General features: G+C 35.9%; 1 protein-coding gene across 1 annotated transcript; it reads right to left on the bottom strand.

Annotated features, from left to right (window-relative positions):
- Positions 1 to 10,153: 10,153 nt before the first annotated feature.
- On the bottom strand, positions 10,154 to 10,737 carry LOC110103566 (probable steroid-binding protein 3). Its single transcript, XM_020832338.2, has one exon. The coding sequence runs from the start codon at positions 10,677 to 10,679 to the stop codon at positions 10,374 to 10,376; it is 306 nt and encodes a 101-aa protein (XP_020687997.1). The 5' UTR covers positions 10,680 to 10,737; the 3' UTR covers positions 10,154 to 10,373.
- Positions 10,738 to 13,945: the final 3,208 nt, after the last annotated feature.

The following is a 13,945-nucleotide window of genomic DNA, read 5'->3' as shown; positions in this document are numbered from 1 at the left end:
GCATAAGGTGGTAGAATTGCAATGATAGCTATGTGTTCGATTTTGTTGTTAGAATAGGGTTCTATTATACCAAAGGAGTATTGTAAGTTCCCATCTTCTTTTGGGAAAATTTGTAACATGTACTGAATTTAAGTTCAGTTGCGCCTGTTATGACCTGATCTGAAAGAGGTAATTTATTGAATCTTGCATTTGAAATCTCTTGCATGTGTTAGAGGTTATTTTGTATGCATATGAATATCTGAATATGCTCTGGAGCTAAACCTGGGAGTCTGTGTACATGTTTGTGAAATCTGATTTTTTTTAATTGGGGCATCAAAACTCTTGGGTAGGCGTCGTTGCGGTGCTGAGCTCTCTAGATTTTTGCAAAACAATTCAACGTTGTGGCACTAAGGGAGTGGCGTTGTGGTGCTATGTGCTCCTTAAGATAGTGCTGCGACATGCAAGATAGAGTGTCGCGACACGAGGTCCTAATTTTAAAATAAAAATATCTCTTTCCATTAAAATTGACTCATTTCATCCAATCAAGGCATAAAGCTAAGAGAGAGAGAGAGAGAGAGAGAGAGAGAGAAGAATTTCTAGAGAGAGAAAGTTTATTTTGTCCAAATTCGATTTGTTTTCTGCTAACGGGCTTGTTCTGAAAGTTACCTAGCTTAAGGAAGATTGCATTTTTCCCATCTTAAATAATTTGATGATTTTGAGATTTTTCTTATTGATATTATAAGTTTCTAGTGTTACAATCGAGTTGACTTTCAAATGGGAAAACTTTCACCACATAATTTCTAGTATGTTGACGAGACCGTAGTTCAAGACATTTAAGTATTTATCTATAAAACTTTTGTTAGGTGTTTTTGAAATGTTACTTTTCTAAAATTATTGAAAAATATTTAGATACTAAAAAATAGCACTGTAGAACAATTAAATTCTTGAAACATAATTATGCACAATCTCTTGAAATTTAGTAGAATTGTAAATCAATAAATTATTGTGACAATGTATTGGGTCTGACTATTAAAGAGCTGCCCATAGGGCCAGCTTCTGAAGTTTGTAAATAGTTTAATTTATATTTAACTACTTAATTATACTATTATATAACATAATTGATATATTTGTGCATCTATGTATGACATTATATTTGTATATGAGGAGTTGTATTTAGAGTTTTGTTTTATATTTGTGGAGTTTTATTACAAAATTTTTGAATGTGCTAAAAGTACTTGGAGGCTTAAGGGCCTGGAGTTTTGAATGGGAAGCATAAGGGTTTAGAGTTTTGAATGGGAGACACAAGGGCTGGAGTTTTGTTACTTTCTACTTTGCATTGTATGTTTATTTACATTCTATTTAGAATATTACACTCTAAAATCTAGCTATAGAGAAAAACATTGGATGTGTTATAACGATTCAACTCATTTAAAAAAAAGAGCAAAGAGAAGAAGTTTTACCTCTCAAATCTTGAAGAAATGGAAAAAGCAAGCTATAAACCACCTTAAACGATGATGAGGGATGGACAAGCAATGGAGAGGATGAGTGTTTCAGTTTGAGGAAGAAAAATGTGAAAATGAAACGGGAGGATGATTTAGGATGAAATAGGGCTCTAAATAACATATTTTTTGGCAGAAAAATCCACCAAAGATTAAGTAAATTCACAATAAAAAAATTTTGGCAGAAAACACACCGTATAATCTAATGATCATGGTAAATTTTGACGAAATTTTTTTCCCAAAATTTCCTCTGGTAATCCATGATTTTCCTATAGTGTTTATAACCTTAGTTATCTATAAACCATATATTGTTCAGACACCGCTCTAATGTAAGTCTATCATTAAGATTGGAATGAATGTTTTATTTTATGTTATTTATTTTGTAATTATTAAAAAATGATTTGGGGGAATGTAATATGTTGAGCTGTATTAACTCATTCTTTACTTTGAATTTTATTTTCAGGTCAGATTAAGGGTAATGGGCCGATTTAGTTGAGGCTATTTTCTAAATCTATCTAGTGTAGATGTACCTTTTTTTAATTTTTATTTTAGATTTTTGATAGCCTTGAATTTATTGTATTTCTTGCCCTATGTTTGTGTGAAACCCTTTAAATTTTTAAGATTTTTTGGTTGACCTAGAGAAGTCCAAATCACATGCTGTCTTTGTCAAAATATTAATAATATTATGTTTTAGCTTACCTAATTTTTTCATAATTTTTGGGCATTATTGAATTTTCTTAAGAAATCGACATGGGTTGTTATAAGTGGGGTTTTGGGGACCGTCAGTTGTCCGTTTTTCAAACCGATTTCATCAAATTTTTTTTAAATAAAATGAGTTAATTTATGAATATTTTTGTGTAAATTTTTAAATCCCTAAAAAATTTCTATAAAAAAATAATTATAATAATATTATTATATATTATTTAATAATAAAAAATTAGAAAATATCTAAAGCCATAATATTTTATTAATGCCATTTAACTATTTCGTTTCTCAAAAATATCCAAACAAAGAATCGGCTAAGGGTAAATGAGAGATAAAGAGAGGTAAGAGAAATTAGAAATCCGATTTTGGGCGACTTCGGGCTATCTTCGTCTGTCGGCTCAGTTGAGAAATTTGTTCGTCTCAAGGTAAGACACATTATGCCCATCACAATTTTAAAAAATGTGTAAGTTTTATCAAATATTTTAATTAAAATTTTGCATCCGTTAGCAAAAAATAGTGATAAATTTACACCAGTAAAACTTTTACAGCTTAACTTTTTGTATGTTGTAGAGATTACGATTATGCACATTTAGAATATTTTAAAAAAAAATTTCAGAGGGGGTTTTGAAATTTATGAGATTTTTATTGAATAGAAAATTATATGGATGTTAAAATTTTTTGCTGTAGTACAATAAAAGTCTTAAAACATGATTTTACACAATCTCTAGTAATTTGATGAGTTGCTAAAATTAGTGTCATATATCAAGAAAAACAAAGGTAAACCTAAAATTATATGAATAGACTTATTTAAAATAATTTGTGAAGAATACTTTTGATACATACTTAAAAAATTATCTTGATCAGGCACAAATCTCGAGGAAAAATTAAGTTGGAAACTTCTGAAATTAAAATTGGAACCATCCAAACTCCAATTTCAGCAAACTTACAGTTGAACTGAGCGTCTCGGAAATTCAAACCCAACGGCACCAAAATCGACTCAATCCGAGTCCAAATGGATCCAAACAAAGGGTTTGAAGGGCTATTGGAGGGTTCAAACCACAATTTGGATTACCAACCGGTTTTCAAACATGATGTGCTTATAGTCGAATCGAGCGGCTCTAAGAGACGAATCCAACAAGCCCAAGATCACTGAATTCTGACATCACCAAGGCATACAAATATCCATCAAATGGTTCAAGATCAAGGGATTCAATATCGGCAGTCCATACAAGCCACTCCCAATATGCCTTTGATCTACCACCTATTTACGAGCCATGCCACTATAGAAAATCTATAAATAGACCCCTCCTCCCTCTTGAATGGGGGGATCCAAGAAAGAGAGCAAGAGAGAGATTAGAGATCGCTCTTGCCTCCTCGCTCCTCCTCGACCACTGCCTGGAGTTCCGCCGGACAACCACTTGAGGCCCTGAGCTCCGTCGGACCATCACTTGAGGTCCTGAGTTTCACCGGACTGCCACCTGAGGCCCCGAGTTTGGCTGGACCACCACTTGAGGCCCTGAGTTCTGCTGGACCACCACCTGAGGCCCGGCCTTCTACCGGACCACCACCTGAGGCCCAAACTTCTGCCAGACCACCACCTGAGACCCAAAGTTCTGGCGGACCACCACCTAAGACCCGAGCTTCCACCGGACAACCACTTGAGGTCCTGAGTTCTATTGGACCACCATCTAAGGCCCTTGGGGGGTATTTGTAGCAGGAGGGGGAAGTTGGAGGAGTTGAAGAAGTTATGATGTGTGTGTGTATATATATATATACTTCCTCAAAAAAAAATCCTCTTAACTGCTGGTGATTAACCAAACTGCCCGGCTAAACACAGCCGGGCAGCCCGGGAAGCGATGCGCAGCGGCGGTAGCTTCAGCGATGTGGGCCATACGGGCGGCGTCGCCAGCAACGGCGATAGCTTCAGCGACGCCTGATGGCGGCTAGGGCTGGACCATCCCCAAATCAATTCTAGGACATATTTTGGGTCTTAAAAGGTCAAATTTGATGTTTTTGGAGTCCCCAAAATCTTTTTGCAATATTCCGGACTTAATTTTGACATTTTTAGAGCCTTTCGGGACCTCTATGCCCCAATTTGAATTATTTCAAGTTTCCAATTCGCACAAAATATTCTCCAAAGGTTGTGACACATATTTTTGGACTTATGGAGTTTCAACATTCAAAAATATGGGGGCAATTAATACATCCTAAAAAAAATTATCTTGATTGGGCACGAATCTCGAGGAAAAATCAAGTTGGAAACTGTTGAAATTAAAATTGGAACCATCCAAACTCCAATTTCAGCAAACTTACAGTCGAACTGAGTGTCTCGGAAATACAAACCCAACGACACCAAAATCAACACAATCTGAGTCCAAATGGATCCAAATCAAGGGTCCGAAGCATTGTTTGAGGGTTCAAACCACAATTGTAATACCAATCGGTTTTCAAACATGATGTGCTTATAATCGAATCGAGCAGCTCGACGAGACGAATCCAACAATCCTAAGATCACTAAATTCTAACATCACTAAGACATACAAATGTCCATCAAATTGTCCACGATCAAGGGATTCAACATCGGTTATCCATCCAAGCCACTCTAATATGCCTTTGATCTACCATCTATTTACGAGTCATGCCACTCTAGAAAATCTATAAATAGACCACTCCTCCCTCTTGAATAGGGGTCTCCAATCAAGAAAGCAAGAGAGAGATTAGAGATCACTCTTACCTCCTCGACCACCGCCTGGAGTTCCGCCGAACCACCACTTGAGGTCCTGAGATTCGCCGGACCACCACTTGAGGTCTAAAGTCCCGCCAGACCACCACCTGAGGACCTGAGTTCCGCCGGACCCCCACCTGAGGCCCGGACTTCGGTCGAACCACCACCTGAGGCCCGGACTTTTGTCGGACCACCAACTGAGGCCCGGACTTCTGTCGGACCACCACATGAGGCCTGGACTTCTATTGAACAACCACCTGAGGCCCGGACTTCTACCGACAAATTTATATGACCACCACCAATGGCCCAGACTTCTACTGGGCCACCCCTGACGCCTAGAGTTCTACCAGAGTATCGTCCTACAACAACGGTCTTTCTGTCCCTAGTCTCTTGTCAACTACGATCTTTTGGACCCGTATCTCCTGCCGATTATGATCCTTCCGACCTATATCGTCTACTATGGTCCTTCTGACCTACATCATCAGATAATGGTCGTTATGACCCCGGTCTCTTGTCAACTATGGTCTTTCGGACCATTGTCCCTTGCCGACTACAGTCCTTCCAACCTCCATCGCCAAATAATGGTCTTTTTGACCCCGGTCTCCTGCCTACTACGATCTTTCCGACCTCTATCCTATCGACTATGGTCCTGCCGTCCAAACAAACATGTCTATGTAAAATATTGTAACTCCCACCATGTAATGCGCTCTATATGATGTACATTTGTGACATCAAGTCAAGGCCTTCTTCGAAAGAAGGGCCTCATTTGTAATCGACTGCAAATACTAGTGGATTCATTCAAACTGGGTCAGGTCCCGTGGTTTTTTTCCCCTTTTAAGGGGTTTTCACGTAAAAACTCTGGTGTCTCTTATGAACGCTACACCCTCTCTATTATCTGCCTGTGTGCTGGATCTTCGTACAACGCTAAAACGTTAAACTATACATTTCTCTACAAACGCGAATATTCCAGGACGCAACAACACTTAACACATCAAACAACACTTAGAAGGAACAAAGAGAAAATGATAATTGATAATGTTGACCCCAAATAGTTAGGATAAGGCTAATGATTATGACGATGATGAATCCCTCATGAATGAATAATATAATATATATAGTTATATATTTATTCCCTCCACTCTATGGATGTGGAGGTTAATAATTGTTCTACACTATTATTTTGATGGATATAAAACATTAATACAATTATATATATAAGTTATATACATGAATTGTAAATAAATAAATAAAATCAATTTACTTAATTATTACACAGTTGAAATTTTCTAGGACAACTAGATGGACCATGCCATGTAATTTGATATTTCAAAGTTTAATAGTCAAATCCCTCAACAATATCCGGCACCAAATTAGTCATATTTCAAGCGTTTGATAAGCACTTATTTAGTCTCAAGTCCTTTTGACCACATGAATTAAAATAACATAAAGTATGTCTCCTTTTCTTGAATGTACATCAAGAAGACACAAAACATATTAAGAATGACTATTTATATGTCAACAAATATAGGCTTCATTTGAGACATTTTTTTTATTGCTTTCTAAAATAGCTTTCTAGTACAAAAATTTTTAATACAAAAAAAATTTATACTAAAAAACTGCTTTAGAAAACAATAAAAAAAAATATCACAAACGAAGTCATAATCTGCCGACTATGACTTATATTTTTATTAGTTTGTCTAGCAACATCTCCGCTAATTCTATATTTGCTATATACTTCACACTTACAATATATACTTGTTTCTTCATAACTTATTTAAATTGATTTATCATCAATTTAATTTTATTCAATTTTAAATGTTGTGAATATATGTCATTAGTACATAATATTATGCTTATTTCCTTAAAATGTTTAGTGCATTTTAAGAATGTATTAAAGGCCCTAATTTATAAGAGACTTTAGTCTTAATTAGAGGACTTGATTGAGATGTGGGAATATAAAGGTACAAAAATTTAGTTTTATTGAATGACAAATTTTTTTTTTTATTGAATGATAAAGATGGCTAAATGATAAATAGGGTAGTTATGCTATAGGAGATGGAACTTTAGCCATCAATACAGAATGTGATTGTGGTCTAGGCTAAGTATAAAGATTGTGATGGTGGAGATGATGCTACTATGAAGAGTGGAGAAGAAAGAAAAGAAAATCCTCATTTATTGTTGGGCGAAGTAAAACTATGCGGAGAAACAAATAATGAATAGAAAATACAACGGAAAAGAAAGAATATTAGGATTTAATGTGGAAAAATTCGAAACTGGTAGAAAACTACAGAGCCACATCACATCAAGAAATTTCACTATGAAAATTTGGGAGAAATACTACAGATCTCTCTTCTCTCACTCTCTCTCCTTACTTCTCTTCACCCTTGCACTGTTCTCACACTATAACATACAAAACCACGAAGGGGATGCAACTCTTAATGAAAAATGATAAAGCTATCAGCCCGTCTCGCAGTGTGGAAAAGCTAGATGTGGATCGTTGCGATGCTCAACACTCTATCCCCCTATCAGCTTGACACCACTGCAACGCCAAGATCTGAAGTGCCACATCGCTCTCTGCCAAAGCCGCAACGTCGGGATTATGAGCGCCAGGCGCTCCACTCTTTGTCTTTTCCAATCAAGCTATATAGCGCCGCAACGCTCAGGTACACAGCGTTGTACTATTGCACCAAAAAAAATATGGGTGCAAAGCATCAGAACCCAAGCAAGGGAGGACCTCCTACAACCCCCAACGAGCTCAACAAATTAAATTGAGGTCCGAGGCAACAATACAACCAGATTGATCAACACAATCAGATTCCACACCGAACTAACATTTATTATTAGAATTAGAATACAAATCAATAGCCAATGTAACTCACCAAAAGATACATGGAGGAGAGAAGCCACCAAGCTCCTTCCATAACAAACATGCATAATAGCATTTTACAAAATTCAATACCAAGTCTTTTTTACATGCATGAGCAATCTTTCTTATACATGACTTTACTGCATCATTATATGAAAATAAAGGACAACAATAGTGGCTGACCATGCTTGAATTCAATTTAATTTGCTTGAAAACCTCATGCCAACCTGATGAAGATAATGGTACCATTAATTGATTACGGAGCAAGAACTTTGAAAGTATTTTAAACCCTTCCTTTTGCCATACAACACTCAGAGATTAATAGTCCTTAGTCCTTTTTAAAGTGTCTGTAAAGCGTTCTCTCCTTTTGGCTAGATAGACGAATCCAAGTTAAGCATCTAAAGAAAAAAAAAATTCCATAGCTTTTTCAGCTGGCTGGAAAAAGTTTCAGTTCTGTTAAAAGTCAAGAAGATTATACAGACTGGCACCTATCCATTCAGATTGGCAGGGATGGCCATGAGGAATAACTTGTGCATGGATATCAACAAGGTATAAAGTACTGTAATCTTATTCATGCTATAATTTCCTAGTTCCACACAGTGAATGCCTAACTAGTATGAAGCATCAGAGAAGGTTCGAATTCCTCATAGTAAGAGGAGAGTGTACTCCTACCGAAACAGCATTGAAGGCATGGATCTTCTCTTCTAAGGGCACAGTACAGAGTGAAAATGGAAGTTAGTGTAGTTACTCTGCTTAAGAGGTTGTTTGGTTACAAGCATTTGGAAATCAAGGTAATCTAACAGCAATATAAATCAGATGCAATGCATTTGAAATTTTGGATATCTTTTTTTTTTTGGTTTGGTTAGAACAAAAAAACATAAATAAATAAATAAAAACTAACCTAGATTATAAATCTTTCAATTGACGGGAACTTGTGGTCACAAGCAACGCGAGTGAGACCGTTGGAGGTAGGAAAAATTATTCTGTGCAGATGCCGGACGGCATTCGGAGACCAACCAAAACGCGCCAAGTCACTCCGCTCATTGCTCGGTACCGGTGCTCGGTACCGCTTGATACCTGGTGATGTGGCACGTTCTGGTAGGTCTCCGGACCGTCCAGTATCCGCACAAAATAATTTCTCTGGAGGTAGAGGGGTAGCGGAACTAAGATGGAGCTAGCAAGCACCATATGAGGCTAGTGCGACATGAGGCAGGCGAGCGTGATGCACGATGAGGCGATCAATGAGCGGAGAGAAGCAGAGGTCCCAGAAGCACAGTGCCTTTTATGCGATGCATTCAAAATTTGCCCAATTTGGGCGAACTTGAAATGCATCCAAAATGAACTAAAGGTGGGATTTAGAATTCCTCAGACCTGTATTTGATTTTCTTCCAACCATACATCTAGATTTTGAAAAGCCCTGCGATTGGAAGGCAGTGCATTCAAATCTCATCCAACCAAACAGCCCCTAAATCATTTTTTATAAGTCCCAAGACATAAGATGTAAAAGCGATAGGGATCTAGCAAGGATCCTTTCGGGTTTAAGAAGTTGAATGTTTAATGGAAACTTTGGCAATTTGGTGGGGAAGCGTGGAAATCTATCAAACTAATTAAAATTCCACTTTGAAGTTTAAAGTAAAGCCTACACATTTTCTTGGATAGGCGTGCTAGCAACCGGAGATGGGAGGACTATTTTTTTTCCTTGTGAGATGAGAAATAAAGAATATGGTTGAAGCTTGAACATCCAATGACTTCATCAAATTGCCCTCACATTCATCAGTTGAAACTCGAACATCCAACAATATCGAGTGACCATGTGATATAGACAAAGAAGAGCTCCAAATCAATGGCCGGAAGCCATGAGGAGGACCCACATATGTTTGTTTCCCTATAGTTGAGAAATCATTTATATTAAAGGGCTGATTGGTAGCAGGATTTAGGCCGGATTTGAGCGAAATACAGCCAAACGGCCAACGGCCTAAAATGCAAAACCAAATCTCACGGCAAATGAAAGCCGTTGTAGACGGAAAATTCCGTCTTTCGGTGCTAAATCCATTATGTAGACAAACAATATGCAGGATTTAATAGGATTTATTATGAATGCTACCAAACAATTTTCAAGATTTCGACCTCTCAGGATTTCCAAAATCCGAATTTAGAGGATTTATGAAATTCTACTTAAATCAAATCCTGGGCACTACCAAACAGCTCCTATAAGGATTGACAATCGCTGCATACCTTCTGGTAGGCGATGTGGTTGTTGAATAAATATATTCCTTTTACTAATCATGTTTTTTTATCAACATCTAAATTAGGGTTCTTTCGCCGCCAATGTTTCTTACAGAAAATAAGTCACAGCATCAATATTCTGGGATCAATTCATAGATAGATAAAACACATAATTTATTATATCATAATAAACACACCAGAATGCATCGAATTCATCCACATACCACTTAATACTAATTTTCCCAAATCAGCACAAAGACCGAAACGGGATTCAAGAGACAAGTAGACAATATATCAAGCCATGTTTATCTCCAAATTAGCGAATAGATGAAAAACATCTCGCATCCCACAGCTAATTACATACAACAGTGATTCAGGAGACAACAAGGCGACCGATGACGGGATACTTAGCTCGGAACTTCTTCTCCCAGTCCTCAAGAACGCCCATCTCCTTCTCTGTGAGGCCATCGAGGTCGCCGGATACGTCTTCCTCGTTCTTGCTCATTTTGGCGAGGGCACGGCTGGCCTCACGGCCGGAGAAGACGGTGTAAGCGCCGCCGGGACCGTAGAAGGATTTGCCTGTGCTGACGTCGAAGACGACGCCGCGGATCGAGATGTAGATTGGCTTGTTGTCATCTGATCCGTCGTAGTTCTTCAGTTGATCCGCCGTTAGATCCATGGCAGACTAGAGATGAGCAGAGAGAGGCGTGTGTTCCTTTCTTTATGCGGATAATATTAATAAGTGGGTAAATTTTTAAACTAAGGCTTCCTTTAGGGACTGTTTTTTTACTACTTTCTAAAACGGGAGTTTTAGTACAAATTTTTTTAATTTTGTATTAAAACTCCGTTTTAAAAAGCAGTAAAAAAACAGTCCCAAACGAAGTCTTAGGCTTCATTTGAAATTAAGTATCCTATAAACTTAATTTAAAACTCGTCCGGGCAACTTATTCTTTAAGTCTGTTAAACTGGTTGACTTAGGAACGGCTTTCTTATTGCTTCTTAAAGCAACTTTTTAGTAAATTTTTTTTATTATAAAAAAACTACTTTAAGAATCAATAAGAAAGCCATCTCAAACGAAGCCTTATGTTTCATTTGAAATTGTTTTTTTATTGCTACTTAAAATAAAATTTTAGTACATAAAATAAAATTTTAGTACATAAATTAAAATTTTAATATTAAAACTCTGTTTTAAAAAACAATAAAAACCGTTTCAAAAGAAGCCTTAGTCCTATCCTTTTTTATCACACAAAAATTCTTATTTTTATCATTTCGACATTTCTTCTATTCAACGACTGTTTGGTTGCCGTTCGGCTCCATCCGACGAAAACGAGTTTGAGGTTAGCTTTTTTTGTCTTCGTTTAATGTTATTGCGGTTAATATTGTTATCTTCTTGTGTTTATTTTAAGTTAGACGAAGTTCTTTTTAAGTATATATATTATATTTAGATCTCGCCTAAGTAATTTTGTTAGGTTTAGTTGTCTATCATTTTCTTGGCCAAAAAAATTTATGCTATACTCTTTTGGGATTGTATTTGTTTGAATTCAAAGTATTTTGTTATTTGTGTTTTTGCAATGTTGGGTTGTAAATTTTTTTTGTCTTTTAATATGATAATTAACTATAAAATTATTATGTATTATTTTGAATTATATTTATATTAATATATTTTGCAATATTTTGCAAAATAAAAAATATAATTTTGTATTCGATCTTAATATACCATTTATGATAAATGATGTTTTTTTTATGAATGATGTTGATTTATGTTTGAGATTATGGAGGTTTATTGTAGGATCTGATCAATAAAATGAAGTAGCACAATTATGTCTGGACGAGCGTCGTTTGTTCTTACTTAGGTGGAGAATTGTCATAGATGATAAGTAGCATCAATTTATATTGGAGGTAGTTATCGCCTCTTGCAAGTGCCAACTAACACGAAGTTGGAGTAGTTAAAGTTTAGGGTAATCAAAGCACCTAAATATGATACATTGAAGTATACAATGATGTTAGTTTGTTGTTTTTCCTTAGAGAATGAGTTTATAGCTTCTTCTGTGGGGGATAATGAGGTATGTGAAATGGTATTATCACATGCTACTGGACAAATACTTATACTATATGTGGAGGTTGAAGAGATATACGAGCCTAGTAATAATGATGAGAATATCACATCCCAAGTGCATGAATAATTCATTTTGGAGGAAAGGATAAAAGGTGGTTCAATGATTCCACAAGTCGAACCGTAATATGTTAAGTACATTCTTCATGTTAATCTTTGTTGATTCAAGTATAAATTTGTAGATTTATTACTTATGTTAATATTCCTTTTTTTGTGATGGAATGAAAGGCAACAGTCATTAGCAGGATGTATTGAGCCTCTCCACGATATCATCACTCGCTATTGATGATGGTTATGAAACCATGAGTAGCAGATCTAGTGAGCTGGTTTGTAATGATGATGATGATAACATATTATGAGGTGGAGACAAAGTGAATATTGATATGAATACTAAGATAAATATCATCATACAATAATATTATTATGCCAATGTTGGCATTGCAGAAGAAATGGCTACAAATAATGACTTTATTAAAACATGTTTTAGCATTCGTGAATGGGATGAGTACGTAACAAATGACAATGACAATATTGGGTTCCAAGTCAAAGAAGAGTTTTTAATTCCAATAAAGTTGATGAAGGGAATGTGCTTCGCTAAGAAAGAAGATCTATAATTTACATTACATGGATGGTCGATAAGAAATAATGTTGAATATGTTGTAGTTTCTTCAAGTAGACAAAAAATAACATTGGTTTGTGCTAAGAATGGCGCATCGGGCAGTTCATATTTATGGCATCTACATCCAGGCAAGAGCAAACTTCTTGGCGAGATATGTAAAATATCTTCTATGAAGAATCAGAATACTTATGCTACTCCTATTCTAGCTATAGGATATTGCCCGTATAATTCTTAATTTATAAGCTACTTCATATTGTCCAGTATTAGGAGGTATATGGACTTAAAGCAGATGGAAATTATAGGTCAAATTGAAGCTAAGTTCAACATTAAAGTTTCATATATGAAAGCTTGGGTTGTCAAAATGAAAGTTGTTAAGATAGTTTTTGGCAGCTGGGAAGAGTCTTATAGGACCTTAAATTTATTCGTGGACGCACTTGTATATGCAATGCTAGAAACACACATACATGATATAATGTTTGAAGAATCATATATTCGAAATATTATTTTGGTCATTTGGTCCATCTATAAGTGGGTGGAGGTTCTGTCGTCTAACACTTACCCTCGATGGGACATTCTTGTTAGGTAAATATAGAGGCATTTTATCGACTGATGTGGGCATTGATGCGAATAATGGTCTCAATCCCGTAGCCTTAACAATAGTGGGGTTAGAGTGTTCTGATTATTGGATTATATATCATATCCCGTGCTCACATGTAATTAGCTATATTTTTATGCTCGGGCAAAGTCACCATGGTTTTGTTTCAAATAACTATACCTTAAACAACTACAGATTGACATATTTTTTACCTCATTTTCATGTAAGGTTAACTAAATTAAAAATAATAATAATAATAAATCCAAATTCAAAACCAAATTCAAATTCTCTCAAGTAATGATCACCTAGTGACCACCACTTGATATTCTCCACCCAATCATTAACAATCACCAAAATGATTGTCATTGATGTGGGTGAATCAAATTCAATCAATCAAATCAAAAATCAAAGCCAATTCTAAAACTTTAAACCAAAATTCAAGGCAAAGAACCTATGCCCCATAATCCTTTTTGGGTGATTTTCAACCACCTCAAAATCAAATCAAATTACATTGTATTCATGATTTTTAAATTGAATATTGATTAGACATGTCACTAGGCTCAAATATCAAAATTTTAGGTAAATGCAATGTCTTTAACCCCCAAAACTCAATTGAAA

The sequence above is a fragment of the Dendrobium catenatum genome, unplaced genomic scaffold (assembly GCF_001605985.2).
Source record: "Dendrobium catenatum unplaced genomic scaffold, ASM160598v2 original_scaffold_254917, whole genome shotgun sequence".
Taxonomy (NCBI): Eukaryota; Viridiplantae; Streptophyta; class Magnoliopsida; order Asparagales; family Orchidaceae; genus Dendrobium; species Dendrobium catenatum.
This window is presented reverse-complemented; position numbering and strand designations above follow the sequence as displayed.

What these genes read in the sequence shown, in the direction of transcription:
- LOC110103566 (XM_020832338.2), bottom strand. Translation starts at nt 10,679, where the DNA reads ATGGATCTAACGGCGGATCAACTGAAGAACTACGACGGATCAGATGAC.